The sequence below is a fragment of the Gobius niger genome (assembly GCF_951799975.1).
Source record: "Gobius niger genome assembly, chromosome: 17".
In the NCBI taxonomy this organism is placed as follows: domain Eukaryota; kingdom Metazoa; phylum Chordata; class Actinopteri; order Gobiiformes; family Gobiidae; genus Gobius; species Gobius niger.
The window spans coordinates 18,939,429-18,965,576 of NC_136868.1; the positions used below are offsets into that span (position 1 = coordinate 18,939,429).

At 41.7% G+C, this 26,148-nt stretch overlaps 2 protein-coding genes and 1 long non-coding RNA gene across 10 annotated transcripts; all 3 read right to left on the reverse strand.

Annotated features, from left to right (window-relative positions):
- Positions 1–126: 126 nt before the first annotated feature.
- tor3a (torsin family 3, member A) lies at positions 127–3,033 on the reverse strand. The gene is made up of 6 exons (XM_079575167.1): positions 2,656–3,033; positions 2,354–2,476; positions 1,954–2,219; positions 1,304–1,479; positions 944–1,068; positions 127–864 (listed from the first exon to the last, which is right to left on the reverse strand). Exons 1-6 carry the CDS (start codon positions 2,876–2,878, stop codon positions 617–619), a joined length of 1,161 nt encoding a protein of 386 aa, XP_079431293.1. The 5' UTR covers positions 2,879–3,033; the 3' UTR covers positions 127–616.
- A 1,934-nt stretch (positions 3,034–4,967) lies between these two features.
- On the reverse strand, positions 4,968–6,399 carry LOC306977079. Of its 2 annotated transcripts, XR_013793800.1 has the most exons (5): positions 6,325–6,399; positions 5,886–5,931; positions 5,688–5,724; positions 5,165–5,229; positions 4,968–4,980 (listed from the first exon to the last, which is right to left on the reverse strand). It is a non-coding gene; the product is annotated as an uncharacterized lncRNA (long non-coding RNA). The 2 variants fall into 2 exon arrangements; XR_013793801.1 differs by lacking the exon at positions 6,325–6,399 and having other exon boundaries at positions 5,886–6,250.
- Positions 6,400–9,497: 3,098 nt separating this feature from the next.
- On the reverse strand, positions 9,498–25,945 carry osbpl9 (oxysterol binding protein-like 9). Of its 7 annotated transcripts, none has more exons than XM_079574711.1 (24): positions 25,827–25,945; positions 24,959–25,009; positions 24,044–24,122; positions 20,944–21,020; positions 17,621–17,716; positions 17,443–17,490; positions 16,849–16,878; positions 16,717–16,767; positions 16,176–16,214; positions 14,207–14,297; positions 13,781–13,885; positions 13,098–13,188; positions 12,863–12,975; positions 12,637–12,755; positions 12,377–12,462; positions 12,115–12,295; positions 11,948–12,032; positions 11,748–11,858; positions 11,604–11,667; positions 11,385–11,525; positions 11,222–11,300; positions 11,046–11,137; positions 10,830–10,965; positions 9,498–10,759 (listed from the first exon to the last, which is right to left on the reverse strand). In XM_079574711.1, the coding sequence occupies exons 1-24, from the start codon at positions 25,935–25,937 to the stop codon at positions 10,685–10,687; spliced, it is 2,151 nt and encodes a 716-aa protein (XP_079430837.1). In that variant the 5' UTR covers positions 25,938–25,945; the 3' UTR covers positions 9,498–10,684. The 7 variants fall into 7 exon arrangements, with proteins under 7 accessions (XP_079430837.1, XP_079430835.1, XP_079430836.1 ...); XM_079574709.1 differs by having other exon boundaries at positions 13,098–13,257; XM_079574710.1 differs by lacking the exon at positions 16,176–16,214 and having other exon boundaries at positions 9,499–10,759; positions 13,098–13,257.
- Positions 25,946–26,148: the final 203 nt, after the last annotated feature.

The window sequence follows — 26,148 nt, forward strand, 5'->3', positions numbered from 1 at the left end:
CATTTTCGGTCGTTACATTTTCTAGTTAATGCCCATTAGACTTTTTTTTGCCATGTACGGTATGTGCAAAACGAGATTTAAATACATTTAAATGCCAATTTATAAAATTTCTTTTTGTAAAAACAAAAAAAGAAAGAAAAGGAAATCAGTAGTAGAAGTGATGGGGCGATACACAATCTGACTTTGCTTTCCTAAGCCGTTCTGTGCCCTACTCCGCCTTTTTTAACTGGACATACTGCTCATTGGACACAACTTGTGTCTGAGGTACTGTCTGGATAGGGAGGATCGCTGTTATTGTTAAGTTCCACAATTTTCACCAGATTTTTTGGTGACTGGTGGGTAAACAGCTGACTTTTTCTGAGCTTGAAGAGCTGTTTATATAAGATCTTTTACAGATCTTTTACAACGCCAATCTTTTCACGGAAGCAATTTTGTTTGTGATCGATGTTTTGACCCACCATAGAACTATTATTATCTATTTAATACATTTGCCTAGCCCACCAGTGCCTGGGCAACGTGACGACACGGCGACCCCCCTAATATTGAGCAGCTCAAGAGAAAAAACTTTCCTCATTAGGCAGTTCTCTCTCCATTTCTTCTTAATACAACTGTCGCTCTATGGTAGAAAAAAGTTAATTCGTTGGGGTATAGACTTGCACCCCTGTGCTGAAAAAAGTCTCTCTTCCTTTGGTACATATAACATGGCTTTAGCCACTTCATCCAGTGTAGCTTCATCTGCTTCAAGGCCCCGAGCTGCATAGGCATCTCTGGCACAAAGCTTGATGTGGCGATACTCCAAAGGAAGGAATGGCACAAAAAAATCTATTAAATGTCCAGACATCAACTCACTCTGTGCAAAGCCACCTGCAGAAGAAAGAACATGGTAATTGGTAGTAGTGGTTAGAGTAAAAATAGTACTAATAAGTTATCACTCGATCATTACCTTCAGACTCCAATGTTTCAGTTCGTAACCTGTGCTCCAGGTCCTCCATCCCAATGTCCTCTCGGTTCTGTCCTGAATGCCAGAAGTCCAGTGCCACGTCATTTATTGCTGCTCCACCTATGTTACTGAGAAGACATCAATATGTAAAATAATCAAATGATGAATAACATGAATAAATTACTTTCTCAATGCTTTCGTCCATGTTTTCTCTATTTGCTTTCATATAGAGGCTGAAGGGCACATCAACTACATGCAATTAAATGTCAACAGAGTAAATTGTATAAAGTTGGTAACAGAGAAGGCAGACACACACATACACATACACTGCAATTGAATCAATGACAATTTTAAATGACAAACCTAAGAAAGAGGAAGATAGCTCTGCGGTAGCTCACACCGTCCACATTGTCATAGTGATCCATAAATGGTTTAATGGCATCGATCAGCCCAGGATGGAGTTTCTCAGCTTCATCAAAGATGAACAAAGTCTGAGGGCAGCGTAGGACTATGTCCCTTATTGCCTCTCGCAGTTGGTTCTATAATAAAGAAACTAGTGGTGAGAAATTACACTCTACTGGCATTTAAAAAAGTAATAATATCAGAAATACAGCACACTTGGACACATCAGCCAATTATTGACTTTTAAATGTGATGCCAGCAGTCCACATCTTATCAGTTTGGAGGTTATCCCACGGTAGTTTCTTTTAAGTCTACATTCATTTGTGTAATAAAGTTGTGTAACACTGATGAAATCTAAGCAATTACTGAAATATTTGTTGAAATAAAACCAACCCCAGTATAACCTTGGGGCTATGCAAACAAATTGGTTAATACATTTTTATAATCACCAAATAAAGCTAGTGTATTTAAAAAAGAAAATAGAAAAGTTAAGTGTCTTATTACATGCAAGTCCATGTTAAACCAATTACAAAATCTAAACCAAATATCTGCCAGCCAGCAAGAGCAGCAAGTTCCTGGCTCAGACTGCATATGTTCCCGCGGTGACCTACCTTGTACGTGTCCACGAGTCTGGCATGAGGGAAGTGGAACGGGGCGATGAACAACTGGACACACTCACTCTTCACCCCATCCCGATAAAGGTTGTCTGCAATCATTCGGGCCACAAAGTTCTTCCCAGTACCAGACCAGCCGTGGAAGGAAAGAGTCAGTGGCTTATTGGAGTCTGGGTTCTTGATAAAACCTTGGATGGCTTTAAGAACCACTGACTGGGCCAGATGCTGTCCATGGAGCTTTGTTTGAAGGTCCCTCGACAGACCTTGTGCATAAAAAAAAAAAAATCTTTACAAATCCAGAAAAGTCATCTGGGTTATGTTCTACAATCTAAGACCATTAACATAGTGACTTTAACAATGATAATCTAACAAATGAAATAAATGTGTTAGAGGATACCTGTTATATTATTAGTTATCCTGCAGTCTCCAGATTCACAGCACTGTCCCAAGCTACAGTACCACTGGTGTAGTAGGTTGACGTAGTCCTGAGGGAAACCTGCCCATAGGTCTCTAGTAGGCACTGGGTCACAAGAAAAAAATTAAGCAGTTGAAAATATTTTTTACAATTTATTTTAGCGATGTTGTTGGCACGACAGATGAACAACGTGATAGGAATGGTTAAAATTAAGGTTGTAAGGTTAATACTAAAAAAAAAAACGTACGAGTACAAATTTACGATAGTATTTCGTACAGCCTTACCTTGCAACGCAACATCGTCTTGATTTGCCTGACACTCCCCCTCCCATATATTGCAATAAATATAATTAAAATAGTAGGTGGAAACATTTGATATGCTACCAAAATTGAAGAAGTCCACCGCCACAGTCCGAGAGCAGACCAAATGCAGCAACAGTACCACAATCATCAGAGCAGATGGTCTCGATGCTACACGTCCAGCGGATCTCCCTCCCGTCCCGGTCATTACTGGTGTAGCTCCATGTACACCCTGGCCATCACTCACGCGCTTTATCTACTGAACAAACCCCCCTTATAACCTTTGAAGCGAAGACATGCAAATATGACACAAGCAAACAACCCGAAACACCACGTTATTCATGTTCGGCGAGAGCATGGGATGCTAGAACAATGACGTCACTTCCCCCTGCACTGGACTGCCCCCTTCCTCACCCCATATCCAGATTTATTTTTTATACCCACTGCTCATTACTTTCACTTTAATAGTTTGAGTCTTTATATTCATCCTCAGTTTAGCAAAATATCGTTAGCCACATAAAATATGACGTGGGCAATTATGACAGGCATTATTTTTTTATTTTTTATTTTTTTTTAAATGTCAGCATTTGGCTTCCTCAATCACTGATATAAAACACATTGACAAGCAAACCAGAAAGTCTTCCATAAACAAGCTTTATTTAATTTATGGTACATCGATATACATTTTCACGTAGCATCCCAACATTTCTGGACAGGGCTTCCTCACACACCGAATACCTTAAAGGGGAGAAAAAAAAAATATTACAAAGCTGGATAACAAACCATGGTCTATTTACCATTTACAGGCAACATGACCTCAGACAATTTGGAACGGTAAAGTGTATAATCAAGAGATTTCATTTGGCAGAATCTTTACATCATTGGTCAACCACCACATTAGGACTTCAAACCAGGATACGTACCATTACGAAGCAGCAAAACATGCAGTCGTTCCTGTAATGAGAAATTGTATGCTTTTAGACTTAAACATTCTCCACACCCCCTCCTTCCCCATTTCAAACGGATTTCTCAGTGAGTTAAATATGTCCACAGAAGTGTTCAGGTCAGACATTTGTAATGACATCACTGAACCCAAGGTACTTTCCATAACACGCTTTAAGCAGCCACTAGTATAATGAGCCTTACCTCAAGAGCGTTGGGAATTTGCACTGGAAAAAACAAATACAAAAAAAATTTATATGTTGGAAAAGCCAAGTTATTACGAGAAATCTAGATTTTTAGATCAGAATGAACAATTTCCTCAACAAGATCAGCGACCTGATTCAAAATCATCATCTCGCCAATAAAAAGGGTGGGGCTCTGAAAAGTACTTACCATTTAAGCGCCATTAGAACCATCCCACGCCTGAAAAGGACAAGAGTATTTAGATTACAGTTAGTATCTCTAAACCCAGAGGAGAAACTTCTTGACCAAGTCAGTTAGAGCTAAATTACTTCATGGTGAAGTCAGTAGCAAATGGATCATCACAAGGTCATTTGTAATCTGAACCATTTGACCTGGGATACATGTAAATGGAGTTACTCACCTGTGCGAACTTTAGACGACAAGACACAAGACTCAGGAGGCCATGGTAGGAACCTGTTGAGATACTGTGCATTAGCATATTTCAGAACTACTCAGTCCTTGTAGCTAAAGTGTGCACATCAGATAGGAGCGAAAGATCGTCTTCACACAAGAAGTCTGCTGAACTATGCGGTCATCATTGTAGGCCATTAAACAAAACAGACATGAAGTTAACCTACCTCATCCACAACTCCATGTTTCAGCTCCAAGGGGAGGGTGGGGGGGGGGGGGGAACACCAGTCCCAACTTTGGATCTGATGACCCGAGACCATGGTCTGAACCTGTTGGAGATACTGTGCATTAGTATAATTCAGGACCACTCAGTTCTTATAGTTCAAGTAAACACATCAGATAGGAGCGAAAGATCGTCTTCACACAAGAAGTCTGCTGAACTATGCGGTCATCATTGTAGGCCATTAAAAAAAAGAAAATGAAATTAATCTACCTCATTCACAACCGCATGTATAAGCTTCGATCGGGGACACACCAGTCCCAACTTTGGATCTGATGACCGGAGACCATGGTCTGAACCTGTTGGGGATACTGTGCATTAGTATAATTCAGGACCACTCAGTTCTTATAGTTCAAGTAAACACATCAGATAGGAGCGAAAGACAACTTATTCTTCATAGAAAATCTGTTGAACTATGCGATCATCATTGTATTATTAAATGAAAATATAAAAGGCTCAGAAACCCACCTTATCTACAGTTCATGGTTTCAGCTCTAGAGGGGAAAATGCAAAAAAGAAAAAGAGTTTAGTTTCCATTTTCATAAGAGCAAAATAAACTGATGTTCTAATCGATACATCAGATAGGAGCGAAAGACAACTTATTCATCATTGAAAATCTGTTGAACTATGCGATCATCATTGTATCAATTTAAAGAGTAAAGAATTCATGACACTAACCTCAGGACAATCATGCCAGATGCTACAGGGGTGTAGACTCAACCTCCCCTTCGTCTCAGCATTACCTGCAGAAGGAATGGAAAATTAGAAGACAAATACTGCAGAGTACAGTAAATGGCTTTTAACACTGCTGTGATCAGAATAAAAATCCTCTTTCACTTATTTTCAGAGAGATTCCCAATGATAACAAATCATCATTGTCAGCACATTTTACAGCACGCTAATAATGAAGCTTGCTTACCCATAATGTGTAAATGATCCATCGATCAACTTCTCACCCAATCGCTGCAAACTAAAAAGAAAAAAATATAAAGTTACCCAATGCACTGAATACAATTCCTTAAAGTAAAATGGCACAGGAGCCTCAGATTGTGACAATGGTGGTTGTCAGTCTCGTCATCCACTGTGTCAAGAGTAGCAAATAATATTCATCCACGGCAGCAAATACATTTGACCAGCGTCGTGCGTCTTGACACCAGCAAAAGTCAGTCAAGGATTCGCTCGAGCAGAGACCATGTTTTACCTGAATGAGGTTCTGCTCCTCAGCGGGCTCCAGACACCTGGAAGTCATCAGTGGATTAGCTCAGTAATAAGTATAATGCGTGCAATATACAGTAGCAGGTCTCAGTGGATTTAGCTGTCAGAAATCTCTTCTGTCCACTACTCTTATAAAAATCATCATTGACTTCAAATACACAAAAGTTAACAAAAAGGTGCTCACCTGCGGGCCATGTTTCAGTCACGAGCACCAGAGGTAATGGTTTAGCCTAGAAGCAGAGATTGATCATGAGTTGGTGCAATACACGCATTAGTACATTACGACCTGCAAATGCACCTCGTTTCAGAAATCATATCATCATAGTTACTCAGATGTCCCTATGAAATGTCATCATAAACACGAGGTAAAGCCTGCAGTATTGATCAAAACTAAAAGACTGGAAAGGTTGACTTGGGTGATGCTAGCAGTTGCTAACAAGCAACACGTGGCGATGGGCCTGCGTTTGCAAGAAGCAAACTCACATTATAAAATACACTTCAAGCCAAATAAACACAAAAATATCTACGCATAGATGCAATCATATTACTTCAATAAATAAGCAAACTAAACGTCAACAGAATAAGACGTCTTGCCGCTTAGCATAAGAGACTTACTTCTTTACTTGTAGCCAAAGAATGAGAAAGAAGGAAGGGCACACGGCTTTTTATACTGCAAGACGCGATGGCTTATGGGAAATACTGCACGAGCGTCCCCTACAGGCAAAACGTTGTAACTTCATTCCAACGTTGAAACCTCATGTTCTCAAAACAGAAACATAGACGGTAGAAAAATGGTACAAATAAATAAGCATTGATGTACAATTAATTACAAATAGTCCTCTAACACACACACGCATATGTATATATATATATATATATATATATATATATATATATATATATATATATATATATATATATATATATATATATATATATATATATATATATATATATATATATATATATATATATACACACTGCTCACAAAAACTTAGGGCACACTCAAAAAACACAATGTAACTCCAAGTCAGTCAAATTTCTGGTATATCAGACTGTCCAGTTAGGAAGCCACGCTTATTGTGGATCAATTTCACTTGGTGTTGTGGAAATTAAACAGACAACAGGTGGAAAGGAGAGGCAATTAGCAAGATCACTCCAAAAGAGGAATGGTTTTGCAGGTGGTGACCACAGACCATTTCCCTGTCTTCATCCTTTGGACCGTATTTTTGGAACACTTTTGCATTTGTCCAGTGTTCTCACCACTAGAGGTATCATGAGGAGCATCTACAACCCACAGAAGTTGCTCAGGGAGTGATGCTCATCCAAAATGGCACGTCCATTCGTGCTGTGGCAAGAAGGTTTGCTGTGTCTCCCAGCGCAGTGTCCAGAGCATGGTGGAGATACCAGGAGACAGGCCAGTACACCAGGAGACCTGGGGGGGCCGACCGAGGTCAACAACCCAGCAGCAGGACCGCTATCTGCTCATTTGTGCACGGAGAAACAGGAGAAGCACTGCCCGAGCCCTACAAAATGACCTCCAGAGGGCCACAAATGTGCATGTTGGTCTCAAACGGTCAGAAACCGACTCCATGAGGGTGGTATGAGGGCCCGACGTCCACAAGTTGGGCCGGTGCTTACTGCCCAACACCGTGCAGCACGATTGGCATTTGCCCGAGAACACAGCGATTGGCAGATTGGCCAATGGTGCCCTGTGCTCTTCACGGATGAGAGCAGGTTCACCCGGAGCACATGTGACAGACGTGACAGAGTCTGGAGACGCCCTGGAGAATGTTCTGCTGCTGCAACATCATCCAGCATGACCGGTTTGGTGGTGGGTCAGTGATGGTCTGGGGAGGCATTTCATTGGAGGGCCGCACAGCTCTCCATGTGCGAGCCAGAGGTTCCCTGACTGGCATTGGGGACCGGGATGAGATCCTCAGACCTATTGTAAGACCATATGCTGGTGCTGTGGGCCCTGGGTTCCTTCTGATGCCTGATAATGCCAGGCCACATGTGGCAAGAGTGTGTCAGCAGTTCCTGCATGATGAAGGTATTGATGTTCTGGACTGGCCTGCCCGTTCCCCAGACTTAAAGCCAGTAGAGCACATCTGGGACATCATGTCTCGGTCCATCCATCAACGCCACGTCGCACCACAGACTGTCCAGGAGCTGACTGATGCTCTAATCAAGGTCTGGGAGGAGATCCCTCAGGAGGACATCCGTGGTCTCATCAGGAGCATGCCCAGGCGTTGTAGGGAGTGCATTCAGGCACGTGGAGGCCACACACACGACTGAGGATGATACAGACTCGTTTGGAGGAATTTCTACAGAATTTGGATCAACCAGTGACCTGATTTGTCACTTTGATTTTGACTATAATTTTGGATCCAGACCTCCAGGGGCTGAGAATTTGATTTCCATTTATCATTCTTATGTTATTTTGTTCTCAACACATTGCCCTACACTATGAATAAAGATTTTCATCCGAAAAATCGAATTGATTGACATCTAGGATGTGTTTTTTGAGTGTGCTCAATGGCAAGAACAAGTCCCGGGCAATAAACAGCTACGCCCTACCAGTAATCAGATACCCTGCAGGAATAATAAGCTGCCAAAGGATGAGATACAGACCACAGATGTTCAGACGCGAAACCTCCTAACCATGCACGGAGGGTTCCACCCCAAATCCAGCACTCTGAGACTGTACGCTAGCCGTAAGGAAGGAGGCCGAGGACTAGTGAGTGTGAGAGCCACTGTCCAGGATGAAACATCCAAGATCCATAAGTACATGAAGGACAAGGCTCCGACAGATGACGTGCTCAGTGAATGTCTTAGACAATGGGGAACAGAAGATGAGGTGCTGGAGGTCCCGTCATGGGAGGACAAGCCCCTACACGGCATGTACCACCGAAACATAACTGAAGTAGCTGATATACAGAAATCCTACCAATGGCTAGACAGAGCAGGACTAAAGGACAGCACAGAGGCTCATCATGGCTGCACAGGAGCAGGCCTTGAGCACCAGAGCAATAGAGGCCCAGATCTATCACACCAGACAAGACCCCAGGTGTAGACTGTGCAAAGAGGCCAATGAGACAATCCAGCACATAACTGCAGGGTGTAAGATGCTGCAGGGAAAGCTTACATGGAGCGCCATAACCAAGTGGCTGGTATAGTGTACAGGAACATCTGTGCAGAGTATGGGCTGGAAATCCCAAGGTCAAAGTGGGAAACACCTCCAAAGGTGGTCAAGAATGACCGAGCCAAGATCCTGTGGGACTTCCAGATACAGACGGACAGAATGGTAATGAACCAACCGGACATTGTGGTGGTGGACAAAGAGCAGAGGAAAGCCGTTGTGGTCGACATAGCAATACCAAGTGACTTCAACATCAGGAAAAAGGAACACGAGAAACTAGAGAAATACCAGGGGCTCAGAGAAGAGCTGGAGAAAACCTGGAGGGTGAAGGCATCAGTGGTGCCCGTGGTCGTTGGGGCACTCGGGGCAGTGACCCCCAAACTGGAGGAGTGGCTCCAGCAGATCCCAGGAAATATATCAGACATCTCGGTCCAGAAAAGTGCTGTCCTAGGAACAGCAAAGATACTGCGCAGAACCCTCAAGCTCCCAGGCCTCTGGTAGAGGACCCGAGCAGGAGGAAAAAGAGACCGCCCGCAGAGGGTGAGGAAGAGTTTTTTTTAGTTTTTTTTATAAAAATCAAATAATCATCTCATCCCTATTGCTTTTAGATGAAGTCACGGATGCATTTTTTTTTGTTGAAAATCATTTATTTTTGTATCTCATCAACATTTAATTGCATTGGAACTGAAAGATGCAGTTGTATAAAAGAATGATCAATGGACCAAGTGAACTGTAGTATATTGCTCTATGCAAGCATGTTGAACAATGCAGGTCAATAACTTAAAACGCAAATAGCAGAAAATGGTATGAAATTAAGTAGCACTACAAAATAGCAAAGCTTCAGAAAATGACTTGTTCTGTCCTCATCAACAAATGTGTTCTGTGACTGAGGACATTCAGGGTCACAAGGACCCTGACATCGATGTTATCCTGGCTGTCTGCAGAAGAGTGAAACTACCTAGCGGAGTATGTTAGGACTGTTCCGTACAAGTATTGTTCATCAGTTTAAAAGTAACATTTTCTACTAGAATATTTTTTGGCATAGTGTGTTCATGTCTTGTATCTATTCCTTAGTCTCTAGATCGACATGTTCTAGCTTTGAAATTACAACACAAAATGATGAATATGTCGTGAAGGCAAGGATTTGTTGAATAGAAACATAAAAAAAAAATGGAATGATTCATAAAATGTAAAGCCACCAGGCTGATGTCCTCATTTATGTTACACTGCTGCCCAAAGCATGGAAAATAAAAAATTATATAGATTTATTTATCCATCATATGTATATTTATCTCTATATAAACAACAGCTGTAACTGGTTGCAGGCAAGCATACATCTCCTGGCCCGTTAAAGAATAATCAGTTCCATTTTTATAAGGCCATCAGACGTTACGAGGGACCAGCAGCTTTTTCTCCAGTCACCGGATTCCCTGAGATGTAGATCACTGATTTTTTTTATGGTTTCTCTCATGAATATCACCGACCACACATCCATTTCACACCCTTTGAATGAGCGCAGGAAAACAAGAGCCGCAGGTTGGTCCCATGGAGCCGATGATGCGCTGTGAAGTTGACAGGCTGAGATGAGACGCTGTGTTGCTCCCATCTCCGCTGCAGTCTGGATGGCGACGGGTTTCTCTGATGGTGGACTGAGATTGCCCAAATTATGAGGCGTATTACTAATATTAGGTTACATCCATGGCATTTACCTTCATACCATTTTACAGTCGTATGCAAAACTGGATACATTTTATTGTCAGTTTTGTCCAAGGCTTAGAAAACATATTTATGCCAGAGTTCTTATGAAGACTCCGTTCTTTTGATGCATATGTATAGAGTTTTTAATTCCTCTGATTTGTAACTCTCTTTAGTAGAGGCTCATCGTAGACCCAGCACTCCCCGTCTTCACGGAATAGCTGAAAAAAGACAATGACCATTGTCAAGTTAGTGGGAAACAAATATCAAGAAGGCTGATGTATGTCTTACCCTGGTCTCCCACTGTTGCTCATTCTCTTTCCGTTCTCTGGCTTCTGCTCTCTGTTTCTCCTCCAAACTATGTTTCGCATCTGTTGCTGCATCAATGTCTTTAAGCTTCAAATTTTGAGTAACATCTTTCCACAGCCTGGAAAAGGTGAAGAATGCCAACAATTATCATATTATCATCAACTTTATATATTAAAAAGGGGAAAGATTGATGTTCACCTCCTTGATTCAAATTCAAGCTGATCTTCTAGTTTTCTGACCTTTTTCTTAATTATACCCATCTTTTTAGTGTCAATAAAGACTGTGTTCTCCTTTAAAATAAGAAAAACACTTTGTGAATAGACTTAAACAATACTTGAGCTGGGGATTCAACAATATTTATTCACAAAACGTACTCCTGTTGCCCACTTGGCGAACATGACTCCATTCCACTCCCCTTCGATGGAACAGAAAGACTTCTTATCGTTTGGTGCCCTGGAAAAAGACAGTTTAGTACAACTTTATCCATCTATATGTGTGCTATTCCCCACTTCTCTCTTGGTGTGTTTTTCCTCTTACAAGATCTCAGCTGTGATCCTGTGCTTTTTCCCTCCATAGAACGGTTTTGTGTGAAAGACGATGTTGGCACTGTAGCCAGTCTTGGAGCATGAAATGTTGCACTCTCCGCCCAGCTCCACCCAAGGCACAGTCAGGATTGATCTGGACAAAGGTGTCAAGTTGTTGGGGTGTTAAAAAGAACAGCCAAACAACTTAAAAATTCAAATGCAATGTACACACCTGCCATATCCATTTGGAAAGGTAAGAATGTAATGCTCATCGTGCTCTAAACATGACACACAACCTAAGAGCAACAAGACATCCAGTGATTAGAAAACCATCTGCGATAGAACTAAATATTCAAAGATAATATTTGTTACATACCTTGACCAATATTGTGAACGCCTATGGACATGCCGAGGAACTTAGACTTGGTCCAGATGTGTGCATTGAACTGTATCTTTCTATTTAAACACTCAGCATAAAAAGCAGAAACTAAAAAAAAAGGGGCGGGGGAAAGGAATCTGTGGTAAACTTTTAAGTCACGTCATTAACATCAAAGTAGTCAATAAGAGGACACTCACTGGGGGGGTGGTGAGAGACCTGCTCCGCCACGAAACACACACTGTGAGAGGAGGCCCAAGGGACGGGTCCATCTGATACGGTCTCCTACAGTAAGAGGGCAGGGCATGTGTGAATTAACCAGGGAATTCAACCCAAAGCACAATTTTATATGAATATTCGTTGTTACCATTTGTGTGGGAAACTCTTCCGAGTCGGTCGGCAGATCCCAGTGGCAGTAGAAAACCTCTCCTAAAATGGGATTGTAGGGCTTTTTGGCCACAGAGCCTTTCCTTCCTGCGTGGAATGCTGACAGGTACCATTTCACGACTTGAACCATGCGCTCTCTGGCTTCGGCCTGCTCAGCAATACTAAAACAATTCAAAAATACACTCTTTACATTCAGTTTTAGATGTGTTATTCACCTTTTAAATATCTGAAGTTATAATTACCTTACGAACAAGTCAGGATGTGCAAAAAAGTCTGCATACATTTCTAATAAAGATCTCCTTTCCAGGATAAATGTAGGCAGCACAACCTTTAAAAAAGAAAGGGGGGAGCATGAGTGTTATATAGGGCTGCACAATTTTGGAAGATATCTAATTGTTTTTTTTCTGAAGTAATTGCAGATTTGTTAACTATTTGAATTTGATTGAGATCATTGAGTGCAGACGGCATTGATGGTCTAATATCTCATGTCTAGACCATTTACCTTTGTGAGGTCCATGCCCAGTCGGACTTGAGAGAGCAGGTGCATAATAACGCTCTTGTGCTCCTCCACAGACTCACCCTCACCGTCATCATCTCGATCATCGTGACTATCAAACTGGTCTGAGGACACAAAATCAGCTGTTTAAAAACGCCACAGCGACAGTGTGGATGACCATCAGGAACAGGGGTATTGCAGCAGTAAATTAGGTTGTTAAAAGCCCATTAACCTGCGTCGGTGGTGCCATTGGACATTGACGAGTTGAGTGACTCTGTGGTGTTGGGTCGCTTCAATGCTGTGTCTTCATTAGTATTGGGAGAGGCAGCTCCAGGCCCTGAGGGACTGAGAACAAACCCAGAGTCAGATGGAAGCTCAAAATACCAGAGATATTGGCTTACATTTCAACAAAGTGGTGCTTTTGCCCTCTGCAGTAGATTTTGGAGGGATTATTTCTTTTAACTTACTCTATGCAGTGTTTCGGTGAGGTGCTGCTCTGGTAAAACTCATCAGCATCATAGAACTCGTCCTCACTGGAGGAGTAGGAGAAGTCTGGCACTGAATGAGAGGGTAAAGGGATGTGAGCTGGGGAGGTGACGCCACTGCTTGGGACTGATGGGCCACTCCCTACACAAACAAACAATCAAATAGTTCCGAATCCTGGCATTTTTGTGCTTTATTCCAGATGTTACGTAACTGAGCAGATACTAGAGTGTTTAAGTGCAGGTTTTAGCGTAACTATGCACAAAAGCATTAAGCTGTCACAGTGATGGCCTCTTCCGCAGAGCATATTGACTGTACACTTGAGTGCAGCAGGTGCAAAGCGCAGCATTTTCATCCTGCTGCATCAGCACTGAAGATGAACAGGCAAGGCTTTGGGCGCTCAGCTTTCACTTGCTTTTAGACTTTTCATTTATTTTGTGCTAATATTGAGATGAAGGCAGTAAAAGTGACATCACTTTGCTTGTTGCATTATGAATTCCAACTTATTGAAGAGAAAAAATGATAAAGCGGACAGTGAAATAAAGTGGTCAATGAGAAAGGATCAGATATTATTTTACAACTTTAAACAGGATTGACAATGATAAAAATATAAATAGTATAATAAGCTCTTTATGGGTGTTTAAATATACAAATAAAGAGATTCAACCTGTGCTGTTGGGAGTCGGCGTCTGCAAACTGCCCATCACCGTGACGACAGGTCCAACAGACAACGTGGAGGGTCGTTGGTCTGACTTGCACACCTGAGAAGCATCTTAAGCACAAACGAAAAGTGTTAAAGTAAGCACTGAAGGATGAAATGCTGCGTCAAAGAAAACTATTTTGACACAGCAGACTCTTGATGCGTCACATTCAACACTGCCAAAAACTACAGTTTAAATAAATATCTAATAATAATAAATATGAGGTTCAAACACTGGAGGGAGCTGATGTCCACATTTGGTCAGTCATAAAACAGTCACTAGGATATATGCACAAATGCCCGATGTATTTACATGAGCAAGGTAAACAGTCTCAATTTGTACAGTACTTTTCCACCTTCACCAAGCATTCAAAGAGCTTTGTGTGGCAGTACCTGAGGGGAGTGTAGCCTGTGTTGGCATTGTGTTGACTACAGGGGCGTCCAGAGGGGGCTGGTAGATCCCATCCACAGGATTGATAGTGCTCTAGATAAAAATAACAGTGATATTAATTACAAATGTCCCTGTGGCCAACACCTGTCATTTATGTATTGTATGCAAATACTAACCAAAACTTTCTGTCTATTAGGAGCAGTTCAATGAGGCTAGTAGCGCCAATGACCCCTCGAATGGGAACGCAGCCAAAAATACAAACTAAAGGAAAATCTATTGACCCCATAGTCAACAACATGCACCTCAGGGCTTTTGTCGACACCATGCAGTCTCATATTACTCAAACTGAACAGGGTCAGTCACTCAATGTAGACGGAAGCAACTATAGCCAATTAATAAGTGAAATTTGTGGTCATCTACTCATCTCAGTTGCTTAAAAAACACTATGAATCCTGTAATCACTAGGAATCCTGTTATCCAAGACTTATTACAGCACATTGATTTTGTGCATTGTTCAACATCATGAATTTAACCCGGTTTACAAGCCCATTTCCAAGAATCTTCACTGACTCACACTTTATCTCAGAATTGATCCTGCTTCTCCCTTTCAGAGCTCTTGTTTCCTCCTTCCACACGGCCTCAATAAACTGCAAGATATGTTCAATATGCTGCTTTCCTTGAGCGACACGGCCACAGGAGGACTCTGAACACTTCCAAAGACCCTCAGATCGTAATTGCTAATGTTTCCTTCGTTCTAGCTTCAATATTCTCAGCACTCTCCGTTAATAACCCCCTCAAGTCTGCTGCCTCTATAAGTATGGCAAGAGCTCACACCTTTATCCTTTCATACTTTCTACTTAGGTGTTGATAGTGCTGTATCTGCACTTTTTACAAGAATAAAATCATGTTTGTTTTATGCATTTTTTGCCTTTTTAAGTGTCATTGTATATAATTGTAATGTTCTGTAAAGGCACTACTTCGTCTTGCATTTACAGATATAGATCACAAAGTCACAAAGTCACAAAGTGGGTTTCGCAGAAGCAGAAAGAAGAGTAGCAGCAACTATTTAACACTGAAAACATTAGAAATACTTTTTACATGCAGCTGGAGCAGGTATCTGCAACCAAGGAGCAAGAAAATAATGGCACTAATTATGAATTCAGGTGAGGCTATACTGTAGATTTGTAAAAGGACATGATTGTTTCAGCAATGGTCAGATTGTCAGAGTCAAACACACTGCTACTTTCAAAAGCTGGGGGCTGTACAAAACACTGCAGGTACTGACGCAATGGCATTAAAGCATTTCAAACCGGGGAGACATTTGAAGCGATATAAAGCTTATAAAAGCATGCACAGTTTAATGCACATATAGAGCTTAGGCTGTATTAACAGAATACTGCTGTTTATGACGATGAGATTAAGTCAGTGACACAACCCTTCAGATCCACGAGCTGTTCAGGAGCTTGAATTGACTTTACTGACGTCACAGTGCATTGTTCATGTCACACGTGTGAAACTGGTTCACACAGGACACATGTTTGTGATCAACATCAACATTTCTGTGATGAAATTGCGTCAGATTCTCTCTATTGTTCAGTGTCTGGCTAAGTAAGGAGGCTAAGGAGACGTTCAAATATTTAGAAATCTTTACGACAAAACTAAAATCTCAGGATGAAAGACATTGACACATGGTTATTAAAGCATGCAAGCAATGCAACAAATAAGTTAGTGAAGTGCACCAGAAGTCTCTTGGATAAAGAAAAGAATAGTTCCCACTTCCCAGGCAATTTGTTCAGGACTTTGATCAACAGAACAGTAATGGTAGCAGACCTGAAAGGGAAAGGGCCTGCATAGAGCTTATTTCCATATTATAGCATGCACTAAAGAGCTGTGATTTGCCTGTTGCTCTACAGGAATGAGCAGAAAAAGAAAGATAGCAGTTTGTTTGATTTTGGAGGTGGTCAAACTTACTATAAGTCCGTTTGCGTGTTGTTGTTCGTTACTTTGGTCCTTAAAATTTTAAGAAGACAATGTTAGACTATGGGCGCAGTACTTGTGTTCAAGATACAATGAACAAAGCCACTGGTGCAGATGGTGAATATCTTTAAAAGGTATTGAAATCGTCACCCCATTGAAATGGGCTTTAAAAAGTCACCACTTCTTCAGCATGCGGTCAATCCCCTCATTACATCACAATATTTTAATCCATACAGAAGTGAATGTTTTATTTATATTGATTAACTCAATTGTGCAGGTTCAGTTTTACTGACATTTACTGTTAGTCACACCTTAGCGACCACATGAAGGAGAAGTGACTGCTCCATTTCCTTTAAAAGGCTGAATGGATCATGTGATGAAATGAGCATAGGAGGACAACACCCTTATCAACCAGCAGCCCTGACAGCAGCTGTAGCAAAGGAACAAGCCCAGAAACACAGTGCTCTGGTCTCACAAGAACAAGGCCGACAGTGAAACAAAAGTGACAGAGAAAAAGCACGTGATAAATCTTTACCTTCGCAATTTGCAGCAATACAATACAGTGCTTGATGGATTCTACCATACTCTGAAAGAGGAAGGTAATAAAATAAATTAAAACACACAGAATAATTTCTCGTCAAGTTTCACTCTAATGTAAGTCACTTACACATGTAGCTTCCTTTATATTTTCTATTTTCTGAAAAAGAAAAACACAGAATGTACTGCACTTGTAGTTTCAAAATACCTCGACACATGACATTGACAGCAACTGAAACTAAGTGAGTCCTAAAAGCATCACTACATACTTTTCACTCAATAAACAAGATCATTACAAGCATTCATTTCTTTACGGGTGTTTTTACTGGTGAAAGATATTAAAAAACATGCTTAAAACTGATCGAGCTCGCCTCTTTTCAGACCTGACATCACCAGAGCGCCTCTGTGGAGATGTTGCTGCCTTGCAATGTCTAATCAGTTGTGCTTTTTGCTGTCTTTGTGACTTATCGGAGCATAACCTGGAATGTTCCGCAGAGTGGCTTTTATTTCTAAAAGTGCCAAATCACCGCAGGAAATGAACCGTTACGTTGTGTCAAGTCGTCATGTTCTGACCATAGTCACCTGACCACTGCCTGATATCAAATGCAACCTAATCACAGCTATTGTCCTGGCGGCTTCATTTGTTTATAGCGCTGCCACAAATGGCCACAAAAAGCAAAGGACGGAGAGAGCACAAGGACAGGGCCGCGCTGCCGATACCCACTCTGCGTGATTCATCCTCTTTGCAGTCCTTGATCTTCTCATCAAACAGCTGCGGACATGACAGCACAGAGGACAAAATCAGCCAATATCCATTCACTCGGTTGAAATTAAACATTACATTGATAAAAAGAGTAGATAAATAACGACACAGCACATAAAGAAGCAACACGTGTACGTACCTTTAACTGGTCAATCAAAATTTGGAGATAGGCATCCGCTTCAGCTAACTTTTTATCGAAGTCCTGGACACTGGGAACAAACCCTGTCTCTGCCTCCTGTGGGTGACAAAAAGCAAAACAGACAATGCCGGTCAATAGAGTAATTCTTATCAGACGAGAGGTCAGGACAACAGGACCGCACAATTTATCACATTTGAATGAAAATTGGATTCTGAATAGTTGCATTTTGCATATAGCAAAGATAGCAGCGAAATAAGCAAAACAGTATCCTTTACATGGAGAACAAACTAATGTATTCTCTTCTTGTGGTATGGTTATTTAAAACCTGTTAACCTAGTTTCTGATGTCTGATTCTTCTAGTTTCGCAGTTCATATTCATACAGGATTTAAATCTAAAGCACAGTACTAGTCTAGAAAAAGTACAATTGGGTATTTTTCCAAAACCGTGCAGTACCACTGACACGCATAAATTGATTATCTAATCCTTAGTTAATGGACCAACACAACAAAAGCAGGAACAAATCCCACACAAAACAGTTGGCAAAGACTGTTTCATTGCATAAGGTCTATTATTAAAAGGTAGGATACGCTAAAGTTGAGTGGACATGGTGAGCGTTTGATCACGACTGTATGTGCTCTGCCTAATTGCCAGAACAGTCCACTTCACTGAGAAACAAACCCGAAAGGGGAACTAACACATTTCCCCAACACGACTTCTCTGTAAACACAAAAACAATAAAGATCGAGCAAGAAAGACAACTGCTAGCTGTCTGCCAAACAAAAGCAAAAACACAAATGTCAATATCCGGTGTAAGATCCAACAAACCAGATCGCATGTTTTTGTTTTGCCGGTCCTGCTTTGGCGTCTCGACGATTTAGGCTGTTTTGCTCCTGTATTTGGCATTATCAAAGGAAAGTGCAGGAAGGCCATCAACAATCACACACAGACACACTATCAGCAGCTGCTCTGGTTGTGCCAACACCCTATAAACCTGCTAACTTTACAGAGAACAAAGTCTAACGTAAACTCAGCAAGTACTCAGTTAGAGTTATGGGCGAGCTTCCTCAAAGATCAAAGGTGGTTTCACATTTAGCAAAGAAAACTCTACATGGGTGACCGGATAATCGCCTGAGCAAAAGTTAAAAAAATAAAACGGATGTCAACCATTAACTCCATACTAATCATTCAAAGCGTATAGGATTAAGATGATGGGTAGCATAGACATGGAAAGAATGGAAAGTATGGAAAGAAATATAAGAAAGATCACAATGGAAACCTGAAACCAACGTGACTAGAGCCTCTTATTTCCCTGCAAACACCAACTCATGTTTTGGCAACACGTAATGGACGAGTGGTGGTGTGGACCAAATGTTAGGATGTAAAAACAAAAACAAAACAAAAACGCTGTGGTAGCTTTTGTTTTAAGATCCCATCTATGTCCAGCACAGTGACCAAGCATCTGGGTGTACTTGTTACATAGTGGTAGTATTTCAGATCTGCTCGACAAACACATATGAACAACCACTAAACCCCCCCCCACCCCCCTCTGTATTTTGCCTCTCCATGCTGTGACCCACTTTTAAAATGCTGTGGCCCTGACAGCAAATTGCAGTCGTCTTGTGTCCCCCATCTTACGTATGGTGCAGTCAGAGGCATGTTTGTGTGCCAGAGATTTACTCACTGCCTGCCGCAGTCCAATGTACATGCTGGGTTAAAGTCCGCACATGTCTCCCATAGGCCACAGAGCCTCCTCTCCTCTGCCTTTTCTTCTGACTTCAGTGAAAAACGCACCACCACTGGTCAAGTAAGCATGTTTTTCACCCCTCCATCAAAAAATATAATCCCTTACTGTAGTCTTGTTCGGACCATTAATTGTTCAAAAACCCTCTCTCTCGAAATCCCGTTAGAAACCGTTATCAGCTGAGCGTTTGGTTGGAGACAGACAGAGCTAAGAGTTAATCCAGGACCCTCCCCTGGCAGGAAAGCCACACTTCCTCTCATGCAGGCAAAACGCAAAAAAACACAAAGCAGTGACAGGGGGAGGCAGTAACGGCTCGAGCCATTGGCTGAAGCGGCACAAGCAGATGTTCGGTTGTTCCAGCAAGATGTTTTGCCATTGGCCGGTGCTCAATCACATGACATAACGCCCAAGTGCTGCAATACTGTGGTTGTGTGTGCACGGTGGGGCACATCAGGAAGATTTGCAAGCGAGGCGTGGAGGGCCAAGAGGGAATGAGAGGAAGGGAGGGAGGGAGGGAGGGATGAGAGGAGTCGAGGCTGCTGTTGGTGGTGACTGGCGAGACGTGCGAGTGGTGAGAGGAAGAGGAGGGGACGAGCAGGGCAGCACAGCAGGGAGGGGACACAAGAAAGTAGCCAAAGAAAATATTGGAGGCAGGAAGAAGCAGGGAAAACTGTGCCATATCACCAAGCACTTGTAGCAGAAACGGCCTTCTACCACTCACTTCAGGACAGCCGGCTTTAGCCAAATATATATAATTATATAAAGAACATGGTAAAGGTAGAGGGGCATGGGAATAATATAGGAATTTTCCATTCAGTGTTTACAGCAGTACTAAGTAACTCATGCCCCTAGAGGCCATAAGCGCCACTGCAGGTGTTGTAGCATGTTGCGTTTTTTTACTCATTAATTGTCCGTGAGAGTAAATACTACGCTGACAGAAAAGATAAAGGGAGAGAGGGATACTTTACATCCAATGGAGATAATCTTTTTCACTCAAACTTGGCTGTAAGTACTCTTTAAGTGGTGCTAGCCCGCAGTTAGCTTTGCCCGTTAGCCTGTTAGCTTCTTCTTCATGATTCCATTAGTGTGTATTGGTGAAAGACCCCCCCACTCATCCCAATAACACTTGTATTACCCCAAGGGGGACTACGAAAAGGATTTATTAAGGTAAACAAGTTACTTAATACTGCTGTAAGATGTCTCAAAATGTGATTGTGAGTGGTCATAACTAATGTGTAGGATATCCTAGAACTGTGGATCTCAAACTGGCGGCACTCGGGCGTCTTCAGGTGGTTCCATTTTAGACTTGATTACACTTTACACAATTACATTATACTTTGTCGTGTTTTTTTGTGGTTAGACTAAATTTTGTCCAATTTAGGTCCATTTTAGATATTTATAGACTCGGTAGGTGGCACTTGGTTTGAGAAGAACTAATGTCCTAGAAGTAACAAAGCACTAAACATAACACTGTGATTACCCAGCTTATTGTCCTATCTTGGTAACAAACACAAAAGCATTGGAGAACTGTGCAGCCAGACAGTTAACCAACATGAAACAGGCGTGGTTGTAGATACCTACCCGGAGCTGGAGGGTGTGACGGAGGATGGTTCCCTCTAAGGCGTGTATCCACTTCTCCCGCTCATCTGCATCTCGGGCTGAGGACACAGGCACACAGCCACACCCATGAGACAAGTTTTCCATAAACACACACGATCTACAAAAATGTGCTTCATACACAATGCCAAAAGACTGATGTGACACAATGGAAGATGTGGCTTTTTCCAAGATGAACATGAAAAAGACTTCTATCTGGAAAACTAGCACACCACAGTATGGTTGCTGGTTTACTCTTGAAAGAAAGAGCCTTTTTCAAACGCTTGTACAAACGGATTCCAAAATAGAACAACAATGTGAATGTGACACACAGTTTTGTCGGTAGTTGAGAGCAGTTCATTATGTTTTATGTTTATATTGCGTTCCACTTTAGTGGCAGAGGCTAACCAGACCTACAGTCAAACCCTTTTAACAACATTAAAAAGCTGGAGCAAAGGCCAGTCCACTCAGACACAGCCTGCTCTCCCACTTTCCTCTGGAGAGAACAGACTGAAGCTAATGTTGTTTGTCTCCATTGATGATACAACAACAGAAGGCGCTCAAGAGCTACTTAACAAAACAGGTACACAAATAAAATGAATTTGAATGCGTGAATCATAAATGTTCCACAAAGAAAAGCTCAATTTGACTTGAACTACTGGCTGCATATAGTACAAGCATTAGAGTAAATATAGCAGAATACAGTTAAGTGTCAGTTGGTAGCTTTTTTCCTCTTCAAATCAAAACCGAGAAATAATATCAACTGTATCTGAGGTAGAAACTCTGCTCTGAACTCAACTCATGTCACTATATTAGAAACATGTGAAGCTGCAACTGTCCCTCATGACTTGTTAATGTTTCTGTTTCCATGGAGACAAAACTGGTCTAAAAGATGCAACCTGCCACTGGTTACGGTCCATTTCTTCTGAAAACAGTTTTTATACTTTATGATCACTTAGGCAAATGCATCAATCAGTCTCCAAACGATGGCAACAGTGAAAGCTGAAGTGTGCAACATGAGTGCTCGCATCAGCTCAGTCTGATGCTGCAGAACAGGGAGTCAAAACACACACAGAAAGAAGAGACAGGGGAACAGGGAAAAGGGAAAAGGGGAAGCTAAAGGGCTATCAGGCTGCTCTGATGCAGCACCGGGGAAGAGCTACAGATGAATAATAGATGCTACTCTAAATAGAAAAGAAAGCACAGATATGCACTATCCACACAGCGGTCAGTCAGCTTTAAAGCACAGTTCACGCTAGAGTCAAACTATGCCGGTAACAACAAATATTAGTTTCTTCTACTCTACAGTGTGCAACACAAGAGTAAAGTATGTTCAGTAAGTCAATCATTTTAACTATATAAAATGAAACATTTGGAAGAGGATATAATGTAATAAACCAAATTTTTGCCTGATGTCAAAGCAAAGCTAACACCATCTCCCTGGAAACAAGCTGGTGAAGTCCTGCTCCCAGCAAAATTACAAGTCAGGTCTGAGGAGAGTAGAGCTCACTCACAGGAAAGAGGCACATTTTGAGGGGTATTTTGAGGTTATAAAACTTAAATGACTTCTAGTATTTTGCTTCATTTATGAGGTGAAATATTATGCAGTGTGGCTTATATGTGATTATATTCAGACTTGCAAATAATGCTTCGACGTGATAATAATTTTGAGAGAAATGATTTTACCCCTACACACGGACAGCAGGATCACATTACAGCATCACACATCTCTGTGGCTAAACATCCTGTGTATCATGTGAAATCCAAGCTCGCAGCTGCAGTAGCTCAAATGTCTTGTTCAGCACAAATTAGCGCTAATATTCTGCAGCTAAAAACGGCAGCCTCTCATAGAATAAGAAGAAAAGAGTTGCAGAACAAAACAGGAGGACACAGCGGGTGCTTAGTTTCTGGTTCACACATTAAAGCAGTCCACTTGATATTTATACAAGATAAGAAACTAGAGAGGTGTTTCGAACTACGCAAAAGGTCATAGGAAGTAGAAGTCAATTGAATATTGTGAAAGAGGATATGGTGATCATATCATGTTTACTTCTAATAAACATTTGCCTTCCCTGTGAGAGAAGCCTAACTTCCACACCGCATATGTACAGTTCCGAATCATCGGCACACTGCATACAGCTCCACCCAAAATGTACATCTCAGAAGGCAAACAACGCCACACTGGCCTCTCAGTCGCCATGGTCCGGAGCTGACATGCGGACAGCAAGACATGCACTTTCTTCTTACCCTTGCGTTTGTAGAACCACAGCATACAGCTTCGGAACACAGACATGGGACAGGGCATGGAAGAGGTGAAAAGAGCCAGGGGCTCATGGACTGTGGTAGGTGACCCCCCCCCAAAAATGGGGTAAAGGTTGATGGTGTTAAAGGGAAATGGACACAAACGCAAGGACAGACAAGAAGTAAAGGTAAATTGATGCTTGGTAAAGACCTGATGAAGCGATAGAATAAAAAAGGATGTTGGCGGAGTGGACCGGAAAGCTCCTTGTCACAGAGGTGGGAAGGGGTGGCAGGACGGGAGGGGGGTAATGCTGGACGTAGAAGCCATGGAACAACCAGTCCCCATAGAGTGAGTGGTTGGTTGTGCAAGCAGCGGCGAATAGCAAAAAACAAACGGCTGAGGCAGAAGAGACCTGAGCTCAGGCTCCAGCTCAGCACTATTCCCTTATTATTCCCAGAGGCGCAAGTGCAGACACACACAGGCTGCAGCAATCTTCCTGCTTAGCCACAGTCAGGGGAAAAAACCTTACATGCTCCTTTTAAAACCGCCAGCTCCTGTTTATCTTCAAAAACATTTCTCGTTCCAACTGTGCAGAGCTTGGAAAAGGTCCAAAGGAAGGCAGAAATCACTCAGAGGCAAATGGCATGTTCTGGCATTGTGTAAAATGTTCATGCGATTCCTGGCAGTAGAGCAGACCAATCCGGGACTTAAAAGGCGGGGAGGTAGAGTTTCAGAGAGGGAGGGAGAGAGAGATACAGTGAGAGAGTGAGCCGAAAAGATGGATGGCCGCCCGAAGCACGGAACCCACAATGAAACATCAACAATAGAAGTTGGACATTTTACCTTGGAAATGGAAAGTCTTCTGGTCCACAGTGATGGTGAATGTGCTGTCGTCCTCATCATCAATGCCAATCACAGCACCCTGGGGACAAAAAGACGAGTGGGATGGGACACGTCGCACTCCGGTTTACATGTCATGATCCTTTCTGATGCCCTGTGCTGCCCAGCCTTATGCCTTGTAAGAATTACCAATATTAGAGAAGCTTTTACAGCATCACAAGCTTCAGAGAACATATCCACACTGTGGCCATTCACAAACACACATTCAGTGCAAATGCAGGACAGACAGAGGCAGGGACTAGGGTGTGGTTTGGGAAAAAGAATAAAAGGAAGTAGGAGGGAAAAGAGACATGGGGACAGAGTCGTGCATCTATCAGAAAGTATTGGTGTTATTTTCACTAATGTCTTTACTACAATTTTACACTTTTCTACATGCTTCTGAAGAAAAATGTGTAATTCCACAAATTAATCCAGTATTTCCTGTGGCCACAGCGCATTTTGAAAGGCATACTACAGCTGTACAATATTCATGCGTCCACTAGCCTCAACAATGCAATTTTCCCACTGTAGGAAAAATCAAGGAATTTTATGTTAATGCTTTAATTAATTATCACATTTACAGTATGTCACATATTAGCCAATATAGTGGGATAAATTGGTGACTGGTCAATATATATTAGAGATTAGAATGTATTTTATGTAAACTCATCTGTCTTAGCATTTTTTTTTTTTAACAAAAGGTGCTGCCATCTAGTGATCATTACAGCACATTGAAGCGTAGTGTAAAAATACTAAGAGGTTATGTGTGCTGCCCATGACAGTACACATCTCTTCTTACAGAGCAAATACACAACAGTCTGCAAAAAAACACATATTTTTTTTTAAATACTGACGAAGCAAAAACAAAAATAGTCTTACCCTGAGTCTCACACAGCCTCTTCTGGAACCTCGCATCATCTTATCTTTTGACTACAAAGAATAAAGAGAGAGAGGAGTAAATGAACTAATGAATTCAGATTCAAGTTATCACTAACTGTACATTTAATTCAGTCTATTCACCATATGAAGAAATAACCATGTTTAGGTTCTGAAATGGCGGTACAGCCATAGACTATATGGAACACTCTTGTTCTTTTATGTTCGTTCTTACTAAAAACTTATGTCATGGATTAGTCTTTTTTTAAGCTTGTTCCAGCCCGTGACAGATCAGTTCGTTTGAAATAGCCTATGTCTCATAATTAGAAATCCAAATGTAAATGCACTTGTCCCTCCAATGGCACCATGTACTGAACCCTGACACCATCAACAAGAGCTTGTTTGTTACACTTTCGCAATGCATTAGGCCATTGGCCAAAAATATTTTATGACAGTAAAATTGTCACACAACATTCCAGCTATCCTAGCGTGCTCTCCCGCAAGTGTTTGCTTGACGGTTGTACTTCGCTGAAAGATGTGTACAAGCAAGGACAAATGACTGTCATCATTTATCCAAAAATACAAAAGCTATTTTATCATTTTCACAAAGTCGCGTTTGTTTGACTGTTTTGAATAGCTAACATGCTAACATACCGGAAGTAAACCTGAACAGATCAATTTGATTGGTTCAGCCGTCTCCAACGGCTGCTGTGATTGGTGGAGCTGTGAAGCATTTACCCAAAGACACGCCCTTGTGTGCCAGCTGAGACTCAACTCCTGACAAATACAAGGCCAATCCTGCTTGGGCCAGACAAGTAGACTCCACTTTAAGCTCAGAAGTCCCTTATTAGCAAAACAAATGAAAACATACCGTGTAGTACGATAGCAATCCAGCATTGTAGTCTAGAACAAACCAACGGTACTGCCATCCTTTCATAACGTTGGTCCACTTGCTAAGCGGCCCCTCCATGATAGACGCCATCTTTACAACAGCTACGGATGGGAGGAGGCGGATATGGTGTAGTCCTACGTCATTCACATAATAAATCCAGGAGATTTTTAAGAAATTAAAATATCGTATTATGGGGAAATTAGTGAAGTACGTAATTAATTACACTAGAAAAATGCAATACTGTTGTTTGTTATTATATTATGAAAGAGAAGAACACAATCATAATTAATATCTTTATTAT

Bases quoted from the DNA above. Each gene is read 5' to 3' on its own strand.
- tor3a (XM_079575167.1), bottom strand. From the start codon at position 2,878: ATGACCGGGACGGGAGGGAGATCCGCTGGACGTGTAGCATCGAGACCA. The intron at 2,220-2,353 runs GTATCCTCTAAC...TTTATGCACAAG, and splicing joins GATAACTAATAATATAACAG to GTCTGTCGAGGGACCTTCAA. The intron at 865-943 runs GTAATGATCGAG...TTTCTTCTGCAG, and splicing joins TGAAACATTGGAGTCTGAAG to GTGGCTTTGCACAGAGTGAG.
- osbpl9 (XM_079574709.1), bottom strand. From the start codon at position 25,937: ATGGCGTCTATCATGGAGGGGCCGCTTAGCAAGTGGACCAACGTTATG. The intron at 12,976-13,097 runs GTAAGTTAAAAG...GTTTGTTCTCAG, and splicing joins TCACCGAAACACTGCATAGA to TCCCTCAGGGCCTGGAGCTG. The intron at 12,296-12,376 runs GTAATTATAACT...GAATTGTTTTAG, and splicing joins CATCCTGACTTGTTCGTAAG to TATTGCTGAGCAGGCCGAAG.